Source organism: Anser cygnoides, chromosome 8, assembly GCF_040182565.1.
Source record: "Anser cygnoides isolate HZ-2024a breed goose chromosome 8, Taihu_goose_T2T_genome, whole genome shotgun sequence".
NCBI lineage: Eukaryota > Metazoa > Chordata > Aves > Anseriformes > Anatidae > Anser > Anser cygnoides.
Genome location: NC_089880.1, coordinates 32,046,274 through 32,069,024, shown reverse-complemented (window position 1 = coordinate 32,069,024; position 22,751 = coordinate 32,046,274). Strand labels below are relative to the sequence as shown.

Sequence of the window (22,751 nt, the reverse complement as noted above, 5' to 3'; positions counted from 1 at the left end):
ATCGCCCACGAGAGCCGTGGCTGCTCTCTGCCGGCCCCAAGCTCCTGCAGAAGCCACGTGTGCCGGAGGCCAGCAGCAAGGCAGTGACCAAAGTTCCTGTTTTTCTCTAAGAGGGGCTTGCCTGCGGCTGGCGAGGCTCGGGGCGATGCCACCCTGTGCTCAGCACCCAGCAGTACGTGCCAAGGGACAGCACTGCCCACTTCAGAGGGTCAGCAAGGCAAAAAATACAGACAAGCAAGACACCACCCTTTACTTCAGAGCTTGCAGTCATCACAAAATCACTGCCACGTGGCGGTGACCACCGACAGAAATGCTCTTTTCTTCCCAGCAGAGAAAGCACTGGCACAGGCCCCACCAGAGCGATGGCATTCCCATGGCCCAAATATTGGCCTGACTCAACCTAAATGGCATTTTTCTATGGCTTGGCTTCTAACCCCAAATTACTCACTGCTCTCAATAACCCGTGCGTAGCTGTAAACCGAGCACTGTTTTCCTTACCGAATTTTTTTTTCCTCCTTCCCGCACGCTGTCGGGTTTGCTATGGCAAGGTGGCTCAGTGGGATGAGGGCTGAGAGGCTGGAAGGGATTTGGGTTGGGCAGAAAGAGGGTTAACGCGTCGGGTGGCTGGTTTTCGACATCAAAGCAAATGGCAAGGAGTTAGCAAAGGCTGTAGGGTCTGTAGGAGGGGAGGGCCTGGCCTGGCCCCCCAAGAAGCGTGGGGTGCTCGGGGTGGGCGAGGGTCGTATTCAGCAGTCAGGGTTTGCACCGGCCGGGGCTGCTGACCCCACCACGAGTATTCTTGCAAGAACGTACTAGAGGAGGAAAATTCAAACATTTCCACCCTCCAACGCTTTGTCTCCAACACACTCAGCGGCTTCATTATATTAAAAAAAACTAAATTGCATTTCTGCTTCCTCCAGCTTGCTGGAGCACTGGAGACCCACCTGCCCTACAGAGATAAAAAGCAAACCACCTGGAAAACCCCAAATACGAGCCTTACGGAGAAGGCATTGGCTGCCGACAAGGGTTGGAAACATCATTTCAGAGCTCCGGCCCTGTTCTCCTGGGGGCTCCATTTCCAGCTCGGGGATCGGGGCCACCCAGGGTCCCCCAGCTGTCTGCATGCAGCCCTGCTTCCAGCCATGCCCTAGCGAGCTGCCAGCTGGGTTCTCACTCTCCAAAATTAAACTTGGTTTTGCTGAACAGAGCATTTGTATTCAGTGCACTGTTTTGTGACACTTGGAAATATATTTTTTTTTAATTTTTATTTTTCACTGCTGAATAGAGCCTTGATTAAAGCACTACCTGAGCTGCAGACTTTTTCAATCACCAGTCCTTAACAGCCAGCAACAGAGGGCTTAGGAACATAGAGTGAGCCCAAAGCCAAGGATCTTGGGTCAGAGGTGGAAAAAGCAGCTCTCTCTCTCAAGGAGCAATTTGGGACCCCAATTTCTGTGTGATGTCAGACCAGACACAGTGGGTACCCGCAGTGCCCTGCGTGGTCTCTGGTGCTGGGCTAGCCGGGTTATTTTAAGCCTGTAATGTCCGAATTTGCACAGTCCCAGCCCGAGCCCAACATACTTAACTGCAAACTTGTCAAATGGCTGAACACGGTCCTTCCCCTGCCCAGCTCTAGCAGGGGCATTTCCATCCAAAACCAGTAAAAGCAGCAGTAACAATAGAACAACTATCCTCTTGTTTCCAGTTTAATATAGAAAACACTGACATAAGAAACAGGTCAGGTGGACATTTTCCATTAACTCCTTGTACAGCAGAGATGCCCTGAGCCAATTGCGCTCAGGGGGAGCAGGAGCTAGGATTTCCTGCACGAAATCCTGACTTTTTTTTTTAAACAGCTTGTTACTGCAATGGACTTTGAAATTTTCTATATTAAAGAGGAGGAGAAGGTTCCCAAAACACCCGCGGGGGCTGGCAGAGGAGGAAGCCATCTCGCAGAGCAGCGCCGTGCAGTACTTACGATGCCGTCCCTGTCCGGCGACCCCCTGCAACAGAGAGAGAGAGGCAGCAGGGTTAGCTCAACGCAGCCCTGCCGGGTGAAATGCACAAACTGTTTTCTGCGGGCACCCACAGCAGCAACAGGCCTAATTACAGCAGTGCCAGCAGATCTAAATTACCTGTGTGCGCCTCGTGGAGTCTAAACAACTGTGCTCGTGTTATCAAACACACAAATATATATCTATATATATTAGTACATAAAGTGCTTCTGCACTGATGAAGATGATAGAAATTACATGCGAGTTACTTAGATCTAATCCAGGACGGCTTTCTCCTGCCAGCAGCATCACGGCTTTGCTTACGACCAGGTGTGAAAACCAATGGAGCTGTGGGGGTCGCGGTCCCCAAAGGCTCACGGACTTCGGACCTCGGGCACAGCGAGCACCCCGGGTCTGGCAGCCACACGCCTGCCAGCGCTGGCCGAGGATGCCGAGTTATTTAGCAAAGAGACAGATGTGTTTATCAGAGCCAGACTGGCTCCTCACCTCCCACACAGCCCCGTGTTTATGCATTGCCAGAGATTTTCCACAAATTAACGTCTGACTCACGGCAGCGCAGAAAATCTGAAGGGAGCTGCTGCCGGGCTGGGTCTGATTTAATGGAGATTAATGCCTCCCAGCAAACTTCTCCGTAAGGCAGCACGTCTGCCTGCTCTCTCACCCTGCCTTTAATCTCTGGCTTCCCCCACTGCAGCCTTCCCTCCAGCGTCTTATCACAAATGCACCAGCTTTCACTCTGCCTGCCACCCTCTTTGGGGACGAGCTCCTCACCTCCCCACGTTTTCAGGTCCCCCTTTGCAGCAGGCAGCGCCCGTGGTGCTGGCACAGCCAGGCTCGCTGTGCGACAGCTTTCACACAGGAAAACCTCAGCAGCTGCCTGCTGACGTGCAGAACAGCTCAGGAAAACCGATCCAGAACAAGAACGCCATCGGGCTTCTGCAGCGCCAGGCAGAAAGCGCTCTGGGGAAGGCGCTGCCTTGGGGCATCTCCCAAAACACGCACCAGGGAGAGCCAAGGGCCCGGACAGGGCTCAGATCTCCGGCAGCAGTGCTGCAGCATCTCCTGCCCTGATGGGGCACAATGCCCCCCATCCCTGACATCCCCTCGGGAGCAAAATCCCCTCTGGCAGCACAGGGAGGGAGCAGCCACGTGCCCCCAGCAAGCACCGTGCCACCGTTGACCATCAGGACTCCTGTTCTGATGGAATTTGCATTAAAAAAATAATCAACAGACAGGAAAATCAGTCGTTTGGGCAGAGATTAACCTGCTGGACCTCTCAGAGGAGTAATTTGCCTGTGATCACCACTAACTGCCAGCGTGCGCTGCAAGCAGCCGGGGAGCCAGCTTCGTTGTACCCGCAGCATCCCGGAGCACGCGCCTTGCTTGCTGGCCCCTGGCCGTGCAGGGGAAACAGCCTCGATGCGCTCGTTATTACGAGACCTGGCTGAAGGACGACGGATGCTTCCGACGCACCGAGCTCTTCCTGCCCTGGCACACTGCTCCCCAGCAGCACTACGTGATGTGCTTCGCATCTCAGGGACTTACGTGGAATCGGTATCCTTTTCTTTCTTGCGTATACCAAAGGCCTTCCTTGTACGTTTTTTCAATCCTGCGGATAGGAGGAGTACAAATAAGAACGCAAATTAACGTTATGCATCAAATAAATCCCCCATGAGGCTACTTATCCGATTGTCAGCTGTAAGCTAAAAGAGGCCCAAACGCAAGGAGTCACCAGCAGGACGTTGCAAGTGGTGTACACTTCACTTATACACCATCCATTTGTTAAATGAACGCTCATTTTCTCTTGGCATGCATGACTCCACATTTCACAGTCTGTGTTCCTGAACTTCCCACCTTGATGATACACTCCCTTGCCATGCTGCGTGCAGCAGGGAAACCCCTCTTTGGAGTAAATACAAATGAAACAAAACAGAACCAGCTTGAACCACGAGGCTGGCCATCTCCCACAGTTACACCAGCGCCACAGCCTGCGGGAGATGGGGACAGAGCCGTGAGCAGCCCCAGTACCAGCAGGGCACCACTCACAGCGCAGGCACAGGAGAGCGGCGCTCTGCGACTCCCCTCCTGCTTCCTGGAGGAGCCAGCCCTGGGAGCAGTCTCATAAATGTTGTGAGCACACCAAGGAGGGGTTCTGGAGCATTTTAACCTTTGGCAGAGAGCAGGGAGCCAGGCGCTGTCCTCCTGCCGCCCAGGTGCAGACCCGTGCCGCTCACAGCACCGCCGTGCGCGGCCACATCCAGCCCCCAGGGACCACCACAGGTCCCCGGCTGCCAGTGGTCCCTGCACGGCTCCCAGGAGCTCCGATTCCTTCCGTGCTTTTCTGTGGATTTCCTTGGTCTGCCTCCTGGTTTGAGCACACCCCCAAACGGAAGGTATTTCTGTTCTCCCTGGAGCACCCCGCTCCTCGGGGCGCTGACGCAACAAGCACCACAAACGCTGCTTCTCTGCGGCGCATCGAAAGGCGCTGGGGTTGAGTTATCACGACGCAGGGGAGGCTTCAGGCCCTCGATACCCTGTGGCTGGGTGTTTTTTGGTCCAGGGCAGGACCCGGTGAGGGTTCTCCGATGGAGCTTGGGGTTGTGCTAAGGGACCTGGAGGCGACGCTGCAACGCTCAGCCCCGTGCTTTGCTCCTGCCGCACCTCGCCTTCCAGCTCCCCCACAACTTCTTCCGGCAAATTATTAATATCCAGGGGGAGATTTCCTCTGATCTCACCCCCCCCAGAATAACTTCATCCTCCAGACCCGAAGTAGAACAGGGAAGGACGAAAACCACAAAAATAAGTTGTTTGGCCTTATCCGAAGAAGAGCCTGATTTGGCAAAGTTCTGTAACCAAGCCTTCTGCTCGGTTATATAATAGGCCCACCATCTGCTTGAAATGTAACTATGATTAGGGAAAGGAAAGGGATATTTAGGAAAAGGCAGAACAAAGATGAGAGCCCTCCGGTCCTTCAGTCTCACTCCCAGCTTTCTGTGGGTGCTGAAGCACCGTGAAAACAGCCCTGGCAAGAAGTCCCCTTACAGAAATACCTTGTCCATGGGGGGGAACGCACAACGGGAACACTGCAGGTTCGGGAGAGATGCAGAAAGAGACGGATTTAATGCTGGAACATTTAATGCTGGAACAGAGGAGGTGACAGCAAGTGGGAGACGGCAGAGACGAGGCAGCGGGAGGAGCAGCACAGGAGCAGAAAGCAGAGCACGGGGGGGAACCTGCCCCGGCTTTCTCAGCCCCGCAGCCCCGCTCTCACCCAAGCCACCAGGCTGCTCTGCTGGGTTAGGGACCCACAGCTGATCTCCCAGTGCCTTGATCAAACAGAGGCAGGTGGGGCAGGCCCTTCGCAGCCCCCCCAGCAGCACCAGTGAGAGCCCCACCTCGCCAGACCGGCCAAGGGCACCGCCAGCACCAAACCCTGTGCTCCCCGAGGCGGGCACCGCGTCCTTCTGCTGCAGGGGACATTAAAAGAAGTGCCCGCAGAGGGGAGCCGGGCACCACCACTGCACCCGAGCCACCCCCTGCTGTTGGCACAAGGACACACGGACCCCACAGACCCCCCGAGGCCAGCAGCCACCAGCCCGACCTCACCCAGCCTTCCCTCAACGGGAAGCCATCGGCCACACCACGGGGCCGCAGTTAGCGCTCATCCAGGCGTGCGGCTTCAAGCAAGAGCTCCACGGGCACCACAAACCAGGGCTGGACCAGCTGCAGCGTGCCTGGGGACCCCCCTCCCAACAAGCCCCTGACCCAGTGCACTGTCACCTTTCCCTTATCCTTACCCTCCTCCTCCCCCCCACCCCCACGAATCAGCGTCTGAGAAATACAAGTTTGTATTTACCGCCATGAAGCTTCCTGAGCTTCATTCTTAAAAACTGTGCAGACGTCTTCTATACCAGCGACTAAGCAGCTCTAAAAGAAAAATAACCCGAACCCAGCGCCCTCCCCACCGCACCCCCACGGGTGGGGGCTGCTGGTGCTTCTGGTCCCCCACATCTCGGGGGCTTTGCAGGAGGAGCCTCGTGAAAGCAACGCACACCTCAGAGAAGACATCAACGGCCCCGCCGTTGCCTTACACACACTCTTTTGACGACAAAAGCATTAAAACAAAGCCAATGAAACGTATTGATTCACCGTGCACGGAGCGAGCAGCACTAAAAATAAACGTGCAGAGCCTCAAGGCCCAAAATACCGCTGGAGGAAGGGAAAAAGCAGAGGGGGGGGGGTGGGGAAGAAGGGGGAAATTCCCATCGGAGTGCCACTGGGGAGAGGGACAGCACCGGGTGCATGCTTCTGCTCTGCAGCAGGGGAGGTGCCCGGGATGGGGACAAGGCGAAGCACCAAGGCCGGCCCCAGAGGCTGCATTTTACCAGCCCTGCTGGGAGGAATGGGCAAGAAAATGTGAATTTGGGCCCTTGGATGGGGGAAGACATAAAGCAGGAGGAGCACCCCCTGCTGCAGGCAACCCGGGCACTGCTGAAGGCAGAGGTGCTGTCATGAGAAGTAGGAAATGGTTTGTTTCGTGGTCAGTTCGTTGTTGTTTTGCTTGGAGCTGGGTTTGAACTGTTCCCTTTCCCCGCTGCTCACACGCCTGCCCCTGTTGAATTATTTCGCTGGGTCCAAAGGCGGGGAAATTGCCACTGCTTCAAAACCAACAGACTTGCGCTTGCTCTGGGCTTGCATTGCTAAAGAAATAACCCTCAGTTTGCTCAGCAAAACAAAAAGAGAGGGAGGACAAAAAAAAAAAGCCGAAATCCCTCAAGTCGCACCCAGAGGACAGGAAGTCAGAAGGCAAATCGCACTCCAAGCAGGGAGGGTGTGAGGGCATGCAGCCCCAAATACGTGACCCCAACAGCAGCACCACAGCCCAGCACCTGGCTCGCGCCTGGTTTGACAGCCACAGCCCCGCACGCCTCAGGCCCGGCTGCTGTGCCGAGCAAGTATTTCACGTGGGAACGGGCACGTTTGGTCCATCGCACAGACGGGGAGTCTCCACCACCACGGCCTCGGTAGCAGGAGAGTCAAGTCCCGGAAAATGCGCTGCTTCTGTCCGTGCTACTCTTGGGTCTGCCACCTCGTATTTAACCCGGTGTTTGCCCACCGTGTATTGAACTGCTGCACATCCCAGCTACTGCCATAGGTGCATTTCCAAGGCTCGCTTTGTCAGCAGCACTTGCAGTCCCCCATCACAACCCCGCACCCCGCGAGGGCTCGCGCTGCCCCCAGCCTGCAGAGCGCGTTCCCTGGCCCTGCGGCGGGCAGCCCTGAAGATATTGACTAGACCTGAAGATATTTGGCGGTGATAATCTTGGAGATCTCACTGGTGGGAGCCCAGCAGCATCCCAGGGCAAGGACAAGACTCATTCTCTCCCCCACAGGCCAAGTCTGCATTTTGACCACCCAGGAAACTTCAGTTTTCTGAAAATTTATTGGAAAAACCCTTGAGATAGTAAGCTTGCACAGGTGCCTCCTTCGACACACCAAAGTGTGGCAAAGTTAGGTTTAAGTGATTTATGCCACTTGTGCATGCAGCACCAGTGCACATCCTGCTCTTCCCCGTGGTCACGGGAACTCACCGTGGTCCTCACCTCGCTCCAATAAACCAAACCTCACCGTGGTCCTCACCTCGCTCCAATAAACCAAACCTCACCGTGGTCCTCACCTCGCTCCAATAAACCAAACCTCCAGTCACGGAGCCCTTCCGCGTGGCTTCACTGTGAGGGGGACTGGCAAAGCCAGCTTTGACAGCGAGCTGCCCAGTCACCAGAATTCCCTTTTACCCATGTGAATTAATTTTACCACTCGGCTTCCAAAAATTGAGAATATTTTTGCCTAGTTAGCAAATCCCACATGCATAAACCCCAAATAAAGTGTATTACAATCCTCCACACACTCTCAGCAGTTTCCCCCACTGAGGGCGAAGGGACGGTGGCCTCACGGCCACTTCTGTCCCTCCCTGCTGCAGCGGGGCATCCTCACCCACGGCTTTCTGGTCAGCAGGTACATGAAAACAAGAACAGGCAACAGGCTTTCAAAAATGAAACGCCAAGAACTTTGCCCCTCACCAGAAATTTTACTTGGAAGTAAAATCTGTTTTACTGACAGGCTAGCTGTGATGGAGAGCCTGCAACAGAGCTGTGAATAAGTCTGAGCAGGATAAAACATCGCCGGTACTGCTCCTGCATCTTTTTCTCCTACAGAGGATGAGGTTGCTCCGGGACCTGCCTCGGGAAAGGGAGCGTGGTGGTAGCGGGCAGGGAGCACCGGGCCCCCTGCTTCATTCAGAAACGGGGCCCTGTTTTGTGCCATGAGGGTAATCCAGCCTCTGAGCAGGTTGTGGTGAGCCCTGCCGGAGGAGATTTCCAACTGACACTCGACACCTTGCTAAAAATACGCACTATTTCGGCTGCTGGATGCACAGGGGGAACAAGGCAGCTCCTGCGGCCAGGTGGTCGCTGCGGGGCTCGCACTAGCGCTGCGCTGCAGCAGCACCCCCGGTACGGCCGGCACCCCTGCGCACACACCACGGCGATGACGAGGGAGGCACACACCAGCTTCTTTAAGCCCATCCGGAGATAAAACCCCCAACTGTGCCTCATGCTGGCCCTTTGCCCTAAAGCCCCGATTCAAGCCACATCTGTGCCTGCAGCCTCAGCACGTGGGAGCACACTCCGCACGTCTGCGGGCCTGCAGAAATTCATGTCAGTGGAATCCAACCGCCATCATCTATAGTGCAAGGACTTCTGGACAGGCACCCAAAACCCACCAGAGGCTAAAAGCAGCTTTTGGCTCCCTGCGGAGGTTCCCCGTGGGCTGCACGGCCAGGGCTCTGCACCCATACCCGGTGGTGAGCATGGCTTGGTGCGGCCGGCTGCCCACAGGCACTCTGTTTGAGGAATATCTAGGGCTGGAAGGATGTAAATCATTGCTCACACGTTATGCACTAACCTCAGAAAAGCAGCCACAGGAATTGCTTGCTGCCCGCCTGCCCCAGAAATCAGGTCTCTGATATCAGCTTGCAGAGAACCGCAGGACACAAGCGTCCCCGCCAGCGCTGCCGGCACCTCGGGCATACAGTTGTGGCTTTCATTCAGGGCTGGCACGCGCACAGGAACGCCAGATGCACTTGCAAAGGTTGCTGTGCTATTTGAGCAGTTGTCCAGGACAGGCTCTCCCTCCCGGGGATGCTCAGATCCCTATTTTTAGGGTTTGTTTTTTTGGGGTTGGTGGGGATCAGGAGACGAAGGCGCTCCCAGCACCGAGCAGCCGCAGCAGGGCACCCAGCCCATGGGAACCTGCTCAGATCGGGGCTTTGGGCACCAAGGAAAACGCTAACAGAATTGGCCTGCGAAGATGAAAACCTGAAGTGTGAGATGTGAACGACCAAAAGCCTTGAGAATTAAGGCAGTTATGAAGTTTAAGAGATTGTAGAATTACAGACTGGTTTCGGCTGGAAGGGACCTCAAAGCCCCCCCTTGGCCCCCCCGCCATGGTCAGGGCACCCTGCTCCCAGCCCAGGCTGCCCAAATCCCCCCCAGCCTGGCCTTGAGCACTGCCGGGGTCAGTACACCCACAGCATCTCACAGTAAAAAATTTCATCATATCTAACCTAAACCTACCCTCTTTCAGTGTAAAACCGTTACCCCCGCCCTATGACTGCGCCCCCAACAGAGCCCCTCCCCACCTCTCCTGCAGCCCCCTTTAGGGGCTGAAGGCCACCGTAAGGTCTCCCCCAAGCCTTCTCTTCTCCAGGCTGAACAACCCCAGCTCCCTCAGCCTGCCTTCGGAGCAGAGGTGCTCCAGCCCCTTGAGCATCCTCGTGGCCTCCTCTGGACTTGCTCTAACAGCTCCACGTCCTCCTTGTGCTGGGGGCCCAGAGCTGAGCACAGGCTCCAGGTGGGGTCCCACGAGAGCAGAGCAGAGGGGGACAATCCCCTCCTCACCCTGCTGGTGTTGCCTAGGATGCATGCAGCTATATATATACATACACACACATTATTTATGATTAATATGCAAGTATGAATATATCATGTTAATGTTATGTAGTATATAAGTGATATATAATCAGTGTGCATATATAAAAGATGAAGATTTACACCCAAAGTATAGCACAGCATGGCAGTTCCATTAACTGTCTCATCCCTCCCATGCTCTGCCATCAAATACTCGGCTTTTAAAGGAGCGACTAACCGCAGCCATGCTGTAACTAAAAATAAGCAGAGGAGACCTGAGCCGGAAGAGAGGCTCCATTGCCAGGCATTTAACACAACAACCAAGCCTCTTCCCAGCATCTGCTTCCCCGCAGAGGAGCTCCAGGTCCCAGGTGGAAGGAGCTATGCAAACAGAGCACAAGTGACATTATTATTAGTGAACCACACTGGCTTCTTCTGCATCTTCTCTGCTAGGGCCAAAGCCAGGCCAACACCCCACCAAACTCAATAAGCCATGCTAAGGCATCACTGAAGCCATCCCTTTACACACTCGGGAGGGCACCCCTGGGGAGCTAGAAGTGCCCCAGACGAGCCCATTTCAGGCATGTCTGAAAACACCACTGGCTCCCAGAAAACCTCAGTGACAAGGCCATGAAAAGAAGCCACCACGAAAAAACACACACCCAGGTGAGCTTGTTCATGAGGCTTACAGCACCTGAGATATAGGGCAGGATATAGGATGAAGCCCACCCGTCTGAAGCGGCCGTGCGATGGTCGGTGTGATGCTGGAGGTGCCTTAAGGCACGCACAGAACAACAAATGCCCACTGGCACACACACACACTTGAAAGCCTGGCACCCATTTATTATTAATTAGCTCTAATAACAGGGTGCATCCCTGATGGTTTCTCCATCAGGTTCTGCAGATCTGGCTCTGGAGAGGAGCAGGGGAGCACCGCACACAGCGGGATGCGCCCCACTGCCGCACAGCCCCCCTGGCACCGTGCCCCCTGCCCTCCCACCCCCCGGTCACTCCAGCACATCCCACGCTCCTGATGCCCACCCCGAGCAGGTCTGCTAAATTCCCTGTGGCCTGGAGGTGGGAGGCTTTAGGAAATACCCCACCCCCCAATTCCTTCAAAAACTCCCAAAAAACATAGGAAAACATGTGCAAAAACAAGGCAAAAAATCCCCCCAAGTGACCAAGAAGTGCCAGGGGGCCAGGTCTGGTCAGGTCGTGGTCACCAGCAGTGCCTTCGCCGCATGGACCACACAAAACAGATACAGGATAACATGGGCTGGCTGCAAAGTGTGGTTTCCCCCGTACTGGTTCCTAACATCAACACATTAATGCTCTGTGTGTTTGCTCTGGTAGCAGGCAGCTTAAATCCCCCTGGGGGCTGGTGGGGTTTTGCCGGCACGTGGCCATATCCAGCCCCGGTGCTCCCACATGATGCTGAAAGGACCACATCACCCAGAGGGATTTCCTTCCTTCGCAGCCTCCCCCTACATGATTAGCAGCCGTGAAACTAAAAACCCCTAAAACCAACCCCAAAGTTAAAGACAGGCCATTCTGCGGGGCTGTCAATGGGGAGGACAGCAGCTGTGGCCATTCTGCAGGCCTTCCTCCTCTTCCAAGACACCGAAAAAAAAACCCAAACCCTCAGGAGCCTCCGCCCATAACTGAGCTTCAATTAAAAACCAACAGCTGCGGCTGCTCAGCAGCTCACAAGGCAAGCATGAGCAAGGCACTCTGCTGGGCTCATAGGAACCGTACGTGTGGTCTGCTTGGGGGAGAAAGAGGGATGCAGTGGGCCAGCCCTGGGAGCGGGAGCACCACCACACAAGCAGCATCCAACCCCACCAAATTGCCAAGGGCAGAGGGATTTTGGTGGCTCCCAAAGTCCTCCTGATAAGCAGAGTGAGTTGGGTGTCCGAGCAGCCCGAGGCAGCTGGTGGGGCTGCTCCTGTCCCTGCTTCTTCTGCTTCTCCCACTGCCCCAGCGGCGGCTGGGGGTCCCAGGGACAAGTGTGAGCATCGCCCCCTTCCACACCACCCACAGCCTCAGCACAGGCACTCAAGGAGGTGCCTCTTGCTCACCCTGAGCTGCTTAAGACCCTGGGGTGAGGACTCAAGAAGAACACGCATCTGATTTAACCTGTTTGGTTTTTTTAAGTGTCTTTAAGTTTTCACACCGCCAGCGCATCAGGCAGCGGTTTTGCCCCAGCAGAGACTGTGATTGCTGCGTTGGGCACCAGAGATGCCCGTGGGCACGCTTTAAACCAGGACCCACCAAATGGACACTTTGCAAACCTGCATCATGTGCACTTATCAAGTTTGGCTTTACTTTCTACCCTTTCCACCCAAAAAGCCTCATCTGTGGAAGTCCTGCTATCTCTCATGGCCAATACTGGGAAGTATTTCCAGGCTTAACCCAAAGCTTTTCCCTGACTCCCAGGGCTCGGGTGGGGTTTTGTTGTGTTTTGGAGCTGGATCCCTTTGCCCCTTCCCTCCCTTACCGAGACCTACTGAGAAACACGCTGCCAGAGGTGGGAAACCCAAACCAGGCTGGCCAGAAAGGTTTGTATGGCCAGAGCTCGGCTGGCTTTTACAGCCAGGCCCACCAGCAGCCAGCCAGCCCATACACCTCCGAATGCTCCAGGTACATCCTCCAAGCACAGCAACAACCCCTGCGAGCACTGCAAGGCCTTTCTGAGGACCCTGAGACACAGCAGGGGCTTGTAAGGGTGAGACCCCAGCACGTTGCCACAGCTTGGCCCCACAGGGGTGGGGGGGGGGCAGCGTTCCCCCCCATGCATGTGAAGCCCATGTTCTTGCTTAGTCAAGGCAGAGGCTTTGCTCTGTGCCATTTGCCGCCTCCAGGCCCAGCGCTGCCCGTTCAGCACCACGAAAATATCCGACAAGCACCGCTAAGAGGCAACGCAACAAAGCCTTTGCCGTATGGGATGTGACCAGCCACCCATGGAAGTTCCCGGCGTGATGCCCCAGAAATGGGCACAGAGACCTGGAAAATAACCGCGAAGAGAAACTCCTGCTCTGGGGAAGCTTCTCCCAGCTCTCCCCAGCAAACTCCTGGGCTCTGGAGAGAGGCAGAAAAGCAGAGCCATCCCTGCAGAGGAAGGCACCGCCGTCCCCGGTACCATCGGGGCCCTTCCCCTCTCCCACCGTTGGATGAGCTTCCCGAAGGCTGCACGGCGTCTGCGGGAGTGACATGTTGCAGCAGCGGTTTCAAAACTTAATTAAGCCATATAAAATACCTTCAGTGCGTTTGAGATGCAGCAGATTAATTAAAAAAAAGAGATCAATACACCCCTTTGTTCTCACGCACGGATGTTTGCCTCAACATCATCACCGGGTGCATTCCTGAGCCACCAGAGGGGAGGTCCAGAGCCCGCGGCCACGCACGCAGAGGGCTCGCCGGCACCTCTCCAGCACCGGCTTCTGCCCAAGGCCAAGTGCCGGCACGCCACGCCGTTTTGCCATGGGTTATTTCCATTTTGGTGTTTCAAAGCTGGGGATTTCAGCCCCTGCTGCTGGCGGCCTCATCCCACTTGGCCAAGCGGTGCCCCAGCGCCATGCAGTGCACACCGGCCTCCTGGGGAGGCCTGGCTGCCTGGGACAGGCAGAAATGTGGATTTTGGTTATGCACCCTGATTTTTTAAAGGTGTATTGAGAAACACAGTGTTTAGAAACATAACTGTGGCTTTTTTTCCCCTGCCATCTGCTAGAAGATGCTCTATATCAGGTTCAGAACAAACACAAACCGCAAGCCCTGTGTCCCCCCCAAGAGGCCAAGCGTTCCCGTTCCCAGGCAGGATCCCAAACCAGCCCCAGAGCCACCCCGTGCCGCCAGCCGGGAGCACAGGGGCGCCAGCACGCACAGCCCCACGCTCTGCCTGCAGGGCGATGCCCCAGCGTGCCGGCGAAGTGCTCCTCAGGCCATTTCACAGAACCATGAAGGCTGGAAAAGACCTCCAAGATCTGGTCCGGCCATCCCCCTTCCACCAATATCACCCACTAAACCGTGTCCCTAGGCACCACCATTTAAATAACACCACTGGAAACCCCCCAGCCTGTTTGGCACAGGGAGCCACGGGGACCTCACGCAGGTTTCCAAGTTTCAGACCAGTTCTAAGGCGAGGGCATTTGAAGCCATTCCTGTATTAAAATAGAGCACCTCTGCGAGGTGTCAACGTTTCAACAGGGCATTGCTCACAAAAGTTTCGCTATTCCACAAATAGAGCTAGCTTCCAACTGTTTAAAAATTAATCAGAAGCATTAATTATTTCTTCTCACTCCATTTTCTCACTCCCATCCCAGGTTCCCATGCACATCGGGTAGTTGGGGAGCGACACACCAAGCAGCTCGGGAAGTCGCAGCTAATGGGGCGCTTCTCGTGGCCAGTCCCCTTTTCCCAAAGGCAGGCAAGACCTTTTCACGAGGCCTGATTCCGCCTCCAGCAGAGCCACCAAAAAGCAGAAAACAAGACCGAACCCTTCCTCACACACGGCCACAGAAGCAGCTAGCACACGCCACGCACTGCAGCAGGCCAGCTTTCATTTCCCTGCGTTCATTCCTCCTGACACGTCGGCGCCTTCGAGAGGGGCCCTGTTGACGGCACCTTCCCCGCAGCCGCGCCGTCGTGCCACTGCCACAAACACGTCACGTGCCGGGGCTCAAGATTAAAATCTCCTACTATTGACGATACCCAAGGCACAAATAAGGCACCGAAGGACAGCAGCACCCATTTCCCTCGCACCAAGGGGTCAAGAAGCACGAGCAGCCATCCTGCGCTCACACACGGCGCTGGGTTCCCAAGGTGAGGCGAGCATTGCCCACGGGCACCGAGCTGCCTTCCCGGCTGGCCTGGGCACGGTCACACATCCCTGGCCTCCATCACCACCCGGCCACACGTCCCTGGGCCCCCATCGCCACCCAGCGACACATCCCCGGCCCCCACGGCCACCCGTGCCCGCAGGGGCTGGATGCTGCTGTCTGGGCACATCGCACCAGGCAGGCCTCCGGCTCAGCCGAGGGGCCGTAAATAAAATAAATCGCCTGCGTTTTGAGCTTTTTGGCCCCGAAGGCCAAGAGCTACCCTGCTTTAAGCAAATAAAAAAAAAATCTCCCTTCCGTGGCATCTTGCTCAAGAAGGCATAAAGGGGAGGTTTGCATACGGCCGAGACGGATGACAGGTTAAAATCTGTGTAAGAAATGCCCGGGGGCTTTTCCCACGCACGACCAGACGCGCATTCTCCCAGCGCTCCCCGGAGCATCTGATGCCCGGAGCCCATATTTCCTCCTCGTTTCCTTTTCCATTCCAATAAGCCTCAAAGCAGTGTCCCCCCACCCCCCGCCCCCCTCCTTTCCCAGAGCCTGCATCTCCAAGCCAGCGACGCTGCATGGCAGAAACCGCCTTCAGCCCAGCATCCTCGCTCCCCGTCAGAAAGGTTCACATCCATACCGCTGTGCTACAGACGCACGGAGTCCCATCTATCGTCAACAGGCCCCTGGGCTGTGCGGGCAGAGAACATTTAAGATCATCCTCCGCATCACATCGGGGGGGAACAAGCGGGTTTCCAAGCGGGGGACGAATTCCTGCTCGCCAGAGCGCGATGCGGAGCGGCCAGCGCCGGCCCCAAGCTCCCTGCCTGGCTGCTGCCCCCCGGCACGGGCACAGCGCTGCGAATAATCCCCCGGGCTCGGCATTACAGCACCCACCAGCTTGCTGACAGCAGGCAGGGAGCTTCGGCTTAGGGGGAGGGGAGGGGTTTTTAAATCATCCTTATTTCTATTTTCTGAAAGGAAAAGGTGAAGGATTCGCGCTCCCGGGTTCAACGCATTCTCCTTCCCCCACCATTGCCTTCAAAACTCCGGCGATCCCGAAAGACATGCTCAGATCATCACCTACCTTCCATCATGGTGGCAGAATTGCATTCCTCAATTTCCAAGGAGCCTGAAAAAATACAGGAGAACACAATCCTGGTTACCAGCTGCTTAACATAAGCCCTTAAATCAAACGCCTCCGATCCACGGCTTGTTTAGCTGCCAGAACAAGGGGGGGGGAAAAAAAAAAAAGAAAAAGCCAGTGCTAATGCCGAGGGCAGGCCATGGATGCTGCTGTGGCTGTATCACCTCCAGGATCACCGGAGGATGCTGAGAGAAAGGCAGGATGAGCCAGGCTCGGCTCCGGCGCTGCCCCCGTCCCTCCCGCCCCACATCTCGTCACATGCGCGCTCGCTCCCGAGCCCTGCCACAATGCCCCCGGGAGCGCACCAACCTATTTCCCATTTTCCCCCCACTTTCACCAAAAGCAGAACCCCTTTTCGTACCTCGTGACGCACTTCCCCTCCCCGTAATCCTATTGCAGCAGCTGGGGGAGCGAGATTAATTACCCGGCGCTGTCAGATTAAGGAGAGCGCTCCAGCGGTGGGGCTGGGCAAGGGGGGGGAAAGCGAATCCCCCCGGCCGAGGGCACACGCACCAGGGCCGCACACCCACGGCTGCTCGTCCCTCGCCTCTCCCGCAGCCACCCGAGGGAGAAATCGATGGGGCTGACGTCACGTCGCAGTTAGCCCCGGCAGGGATCGCTCCCAGCCGCCTGCCGGAGCACCGGGACCTCGTCTCCCGTGGGGAGCAGCCGAAGCAGGGACAGGAGGTGCTGCAGGGGGCAGGGGACCACGCTGCACCCTGACCCCAAACCCCCTCGGCCACAAAGCACCACCCGGAGCTACTACGGGGCACCACCAGCACGCCAGTTACACCTGGCACTGCTGGGACTACCCCACAAAAATATAAATTTGGGATTTGCACGCAATCACCACCTCCAAAAGTTTTTTTTTTTTTTCCTGGTAAAACTTATGCCTTAAAAACCCTTGCACCTTGCCCTGAAGCAGACCCAGCCCCGCATCCTCCCCGCTCCCACGGCAGCACCCACTGCCACGAGGGGCTGGGGGACACAGCCCAGTCCCCGAGCCGGTACCAGCACCCTGCCACGCCTGGGGAGGGGGATGCTGCCCCGTGCCACCCCCCCAGGCACACCCCCACCGGGAAACACGCTTACAGAGGCCAGCAAGGGCTGCAAAGCCACCGGGCTCTGGGGCTAGGTGCAACCCTACGGAAGGGTCCATGGGCAGCTCTGGAGATGTTATTTAAAAATAAAATAAAGGGGGGGGGGGGGGCGGCAAATAGCATTATTCAGGAAATCTGCGAGTTTGCTGTGCGTGAACAGGAGATGTGAGGGGGTGCAATGAGAATAAAAGAATGCAGCATCCATGGGGTTGGTGAAGTTAGGATGTGGCAGGGGATTTGCTCGGGGTCACTGGGTGGCTCTGGCAGGGCCAAGAAGCAAACCACGACCCAGAGGCACCTCTGGCACACAGCTGCCACCCCCCAGGACAAATCGGGCACAGCCAGCACTCTGGGGCACAGCCCTCCAGCATCACCCTCTGCCTGCAGGGGGGGCTGACCCCAGCCCCTCACCCCACACCACCACCCTCAGGCTCCGTCCTAGCCTGAGGATTCTCTTGGATTGCCCCTTTGAGAAGCTGGGACACCAATGGGTGCAGCATTTTTGCCTGGGTTCAGCATTTTTGCTGTTGAAAAAATAATGGAGAAGCACAGCTGGATGCATCCACGGGGACACCCTCACCCACCCCAGGCAGGTGCCCACTGGGATCACCTGCCAGAGGGGGCATTTATCACCCACCGTCCACCCCAGCAGCACTGCAGGTGCAAGAATGGGTGCCCAGCAGCTTCGGGAGATCCGGCTGTAACCCATGGGGAGCACAGCCCACGTAGCACTGCTCTGCTGCTCCCCAGACCACCTCACATGGCTCCTCCGCCACCACGAGGCTCCCCGCTGTCGGTCCCCACCGCTGGCACTCCTCTGGCACCACCCTGGCTCCAGCTGGGGCAGGATTTACTCTGCACCTCGCTGCTCCCCATATTTTATCAGCTCACACCATGGGCTTACCCACAGCCCTGGGGCTCCCCAAATACCTGCTCCCCACGAGGCCAAACAGCCCCAGTTTACCTGCGGAAAAGGGCACGAGCGTTCTAAATAAGCAAGGGATCACAGTGGGACAGCTGGCAGCCTCTGCAATATAACACTTATCCCAAAATTCATACAGCTCTTCCAAAGCAGAGTGTGCTGCCACAGCCACCCAGCACCCCAGGGTTGTCCCCGCAGGACGGCTCCTGCCGATATCCCTGCGGGAAGCTTGCAGCTATGACTTGCTGCAAACCCATCGGAGCCAGGTAGCCCATAACCGAGTTATCTTTGCTAATTCCTCACTTGAGTGAGGAGTTATGGCAGCCTCCACACAGCGCTGACATAGAGGAGCACCGGGAAGAAACCCATGGCTTATTGCACAGCACAACACGGCACCGGCTGGGTCCCGTGGGACACCTGGCCCAGAGGCACGGAGCTGATGAAGCATCCCCACATCTTCCATCCCGGCATCCTCCTGCGGGCAAAGGCAGCCCCAGGGCAGGGCCCCGCAGAGGACACCACAAACCTGCCCTTGGCACAGCCCCCTCCCATCACGGCAGGAGGAGGGAGCCAGGCCCCGCTGGGTGCGCAATTGGATGCCATGTGTAAACATAAACAGGGGAAGTCAGCCTCAAAGGAGAAAATAAGAAGGCAGAAAATGAGTCACAGCAGCGCATTACTCATGCCGGAGCAGTCATGCTCGCACCGCATGTGACGGGCAATCCCGGCGCGTCCCCGCCACAGGGCAAGGTGCCCCCACGCCCCTGGGTGAAGGGATTTGCTAAATAAAGCTCAAATCCACCAGCCTCATCCCTCTCAGGGCACAGCCCCGTAAATCCCGCAGCATTAACAGCGCTAACAGGCAGCAGTGAGTCGGTCGCAGGTCCGCGCACCTGCCTCGACAGCCCGCTGCTAAGCCTAATGGGGCATCTGACTGAAAACAAGCCTGTGGGCTTCTCTGTGCCGGGTGGGACCAGAGCTGAAGAGGCCAAACAGCCTGGGAAGAGCTAGTTAGGCAGACCTCCTCGGGGGTCTCTCCCCGCCTGCCCACAGAGGGCTCTGACACCAGGCCCCGTGCCTCATGTGCCCGTTGCGCAGGGTAGGCCGCACGCGGGGCCATGGTTGGGAGCCATCGCACGCAGGCCGCCTCACCAGGATTTAGAGACTGTGAACATTTGTGCCTCGCTGCGAGACAGCTGAAAAATACCAAAGCCTTTTATAGGCTGCCATTTGGGCTTTGGTACAGTGACATTTTCAGGCTGCTTGCTCCGAACGCCTCCTCCCAGTGAGACAAGGGGAAGACTGAAACACGGCCTCACTGGGAGAGCCTCGAGGGTCACCGAGGCAGGCGTGGCGGTAGCTGGGCACTTCCAAAAAGATGGGGCACCTGGGCACATCATGTGGGGCTGGAAAAGGCCATAACACCAAGACATTACTGGGCTCAGCCATACACATGGCACTGTCTGTAACCAGCACTCCACATCCTCGCCACAGCTGATGTTCCTGTGTGCATGGGACTCGTGGTATGTGCAGAGGCAGCAGGGCCGTGCAACCTCCTGGAGCTTGCCCCAAGTGTCACAGCTCAGCCTGACAGCTGGCACAAGCACCAAATCAACACCATCGAGCCAGGAGAGCAGCCAAGCTGCCCACGGTGCTGTGCCCACCCCACATCCCAGGGCCCCTTCCAGGATGCAGCAGCTCCACGCTCAACAACGAGGACTGTTACCATCTGCTCCACTGTTTTTTACTCCATTCATCCCATTTTTCCCCCCATACAAAGAGCCACTGAGCCCTTCCCATCCCAGTGAGCAAGGAGAAGAGCACAGGAGCAAGCCCTCACTGTGCCCCAGCACCAGCTACAGCCCTTGGGGATTACACACCAACACGGTACAGCTCCCCAGCAGTGTAGGGGAAGCCACGCTTGCCATACATTTAAACAGAGATTGGCTGCTTGAGGCTCTTCAACCACAGCCCAGCACCAGCACGCAGCGCCCCAGCCCCCCGGCCCCCGCACCCTCCACTCGCTGCCTCCTGCCCCGCCTGGCACCCGGCCCTGCTGCACACGTGGGGAACCAGCCCCACGGGTTGCACAGCCGCACCCTGCCCACGCCAGGGCCCTGCAAGCGCTCTGTGTGCTGCCAAGGGCCCCCCAAAACACCCTGAGCTCTGCAAAGCATCCCCCCCACCCCCAGCACAGGATGGGGACAGTGGCAGCAGCACCCCACGGGGCTCCGATGGGCTCCCAGCTCCAGCACCACCCATCACAAGCACGACACCACCAAGACCAGCTTACACCCAGCGCGGCATGCCAGGGCACCCACCAAGCAGACAGCCACATCCGTCCCCAGGCACCGGCAGCACCCACGGTGCCCATTTGGGCAGCAGCTCCGTGCCGGGCAGCAGCAGCAGGGTGCAGGGCTCCAGGAGCAATTGAACGCTGCCAGAGCAGCCTCTGCCTTATTTAATGGCTCTCATGCACACAGAGGTAATTAGGCTGCGCCCTGGGGCACTGGAGCACGACGGGAGCCCCACACACACCCTGCCAGCAGCTCCCACGACCACAGCTAGGAGCACAAGCACCCATTTACCAGCAGCAGCGAGCTCCCAGCCAGCACTCACCTGCCTCGCACCCCCGCTCAGCTCTGCCCCCACTCGTGAGGAGGCCAAACCCTGCAGGTGGGCTCCCCAGCTTAAATCCTGCCCGGGCCCGATGGGATGAGGCACAGCTGCGGCCCCGCACCCGCGGGGGCTGCTCCTGCCCTGCCCCAGCAGCTGCTGCAGCCCTGCCCATGGTGGGGAGCGGGGCTGGAGCCAGAGCTGCAGCCCCCGAGCCCCCAGCTGCTCCGACGGGGCAGCACAGGGGATGCTAACTGGCCTGGCAGCGAGGCCGTTGTGCCTTTTTTTTTTTTTAGTTAGAAAGAAGGTATTCAGGAACATGGAAAAAAAATCCCCATGCAAACGATGGGTGTGTGTTTTCACAGACGGCAGCGCCGCCCCGCAGCACACGTGTGTGTGCTCCTGAGCGTTGCCCAGCCTGTTTTGGGGCGGTATCGCCGCGAGCGTCAGCCCGGGTGTGATTTGGGATGGAAGCCACCCTCCCCGTGTGCCCCACATCGTGGTGAGCAGCGGGGATGAGCCCAGGCAGTGCCTGGTCCCCGGAACCCAACAGTCCCATTTCGTGCGTTTCTGCCCCAAGAAACACCACATTCGAATCGTTGCATGCCAAGGTGAGAAGCGGAGGCTCAGTAGCACGCAAAGGGTTGGGTTTTAAATCCAATGTAAAACCTATAGGAACAGCACAGGTTTGGGTATTTTGAAGAAACTTCATGTATTTGGGTGCTGCTCCCCGGCCCCGTGAGACGCTGGAAGTGCTGCCCCGTGCCCCGGCCACAGCTGCACCCGTGCCCATGGGCAGGCGCCGCCGCCCCCGCTGCCAGCACCAACCGCCCGTGCTAAAAGCTTCTGACAGTTGCCTGCCTCGGGCTGTTTTCTTTTTTTCTTTTCTTTTTTTTTTTTTTTATCAGGAAGGTTTCCACCGAAATAGCTCGGCTGAGTCTGAAGAATGAGGTTATGGAAAAAATATATATATGAACAGCGTTGAAAACATTCGTGCTGCGAAAGCCTCCTGCCTCTGCTCCTGGGGCGCGCTGGGGGGGTGTCGGGGCTGCCCCGCGTTTTGCTGCGGACGGGTCCCCGTGGGTGACAGCGAGGGAGGTGACAGCCCTGGCCCTGTGTCTCCTGCACCCGGGAAGAGCGCAGGTGCCCGCGGATGTGCTCCAGGTGACTGCATCCACCAGCAACATGGCCTGCATTTCCAGGGAAGAAGTATTTACCCCTCCCTCGTAAAAACAAGATTTTTCTGCAAGATCTGTGTATTAAGACCCTATAAAGAAGTGTCAGAGCTGAAGGTGGTGCCCATTAGAGGGGAGGAAGAGGAGGCTGGAGAAAAATAAGCAGGGCCGTGCTTGTGCAGTGGGTCAAACGGTTCTGCCTGCGAGCGACCAGCTGCGCTTGCACATGGCTGCATGAAGCCCTGAGCTCCTTCGGAGCGAGCAGGAGCGGTGCTGGGAGCGGGAGAGGGCAGGGGATGGAGGGGCTGTGCGGGGAATTGGCTGTGCAAAGGGGGGCAAAACTAGTGACAGATCCCAAAATGAACTCCCTGGGGATGGAAGCGGCCTGGAGTCACTGCTGCCAGCTGGGTGTTTGGGATCCAGCTGGGTGCAAGAGATCCAGCTGTGTGCAAGAGATCCAGCTGTGTGCGGGATCCAGCTGTGTGCGGGATCCAGCTGTGTGCATGGGATCCAGCTGTGTGCGGGATCCAGCTGTGTGCGGGATCCAGCTGTGTTCATGGGATCCAGCTGTGTGTGGGATCCAGCTGTGCTTGAGCTCCAGCCACACAGGATCCAGCTGTGCACGGCTCCAGCTGCTTGGGACCCGCTCCAGCTCCAGCCGTGCCGACCCCGCCGCGCACATCCCTGCTTTCTGTCCCCATTTTGGGTGTCCCCGCTGCACGCCGTGCTGCGCCCGCTGCGCTGTGCGGTGGCTGGGGCTCGGCAGATGGAGCTGTGCAGCTGCGCACGGCTGCGCGGGCAGGCCGGGGCTGGCTGCGGGGCTGCAGCAGGCCGAGCCCTGGCTGCCAAGGCTGCTGCGTGGGTGCAGGAGCAGGGTGCGGGGAGCGCCGGGGGCGGCACTGCCCACGCTTGGCACAATGTGGGGCTGCAGCACGGCGGGGCCCCCGCCTCTGTCCCGCGGGGCCGCAGCGGGACGCAGGCGGAGC

General features: G+C 57.4%; 1 protein-coding gene across 1 annotated transcript in view; it reads right to left on the bottom strand.

The window, feature by feature from the left end:
* Positions 1 to 20,907, bottom strand: part of SGIP1 (SH3GL interacting endocytic adaptor 1) — a 47,790-nt gene extending 26,883 nt beyond the window's left edge. The window contains exons 1-5 of the mRNA XM_067001312.1: positions 20,594 to 20,907; positions 15,893 to 15,937; positions 3,561 to 3,624; positions 1,979 to 2,003; positions 499 to 576 (exon numbers count right to left, since the gene is read on the bottom strand). Coding sequence (XP_066857413.1) covers positions 499 to 576; positions 1,979 to 2,003; positions 3,561 to 3,624; positions 15,893 to 15,937; positions 20,594 to 20,765 — 384 coding nt within the window. The 5' untranslated portion in view covers positions 20,766 to 20,907. The remainder of the gene's footprint in view (positions 1 to 498; positions 577 to 1,978; positions 2,004 to 3,560; positions 3,625 to 15,892; positions 15,938 to 20,593) is intronic.
* Positions 20,908 to 22,751: the final 1,844 nt, after the last annotated feature.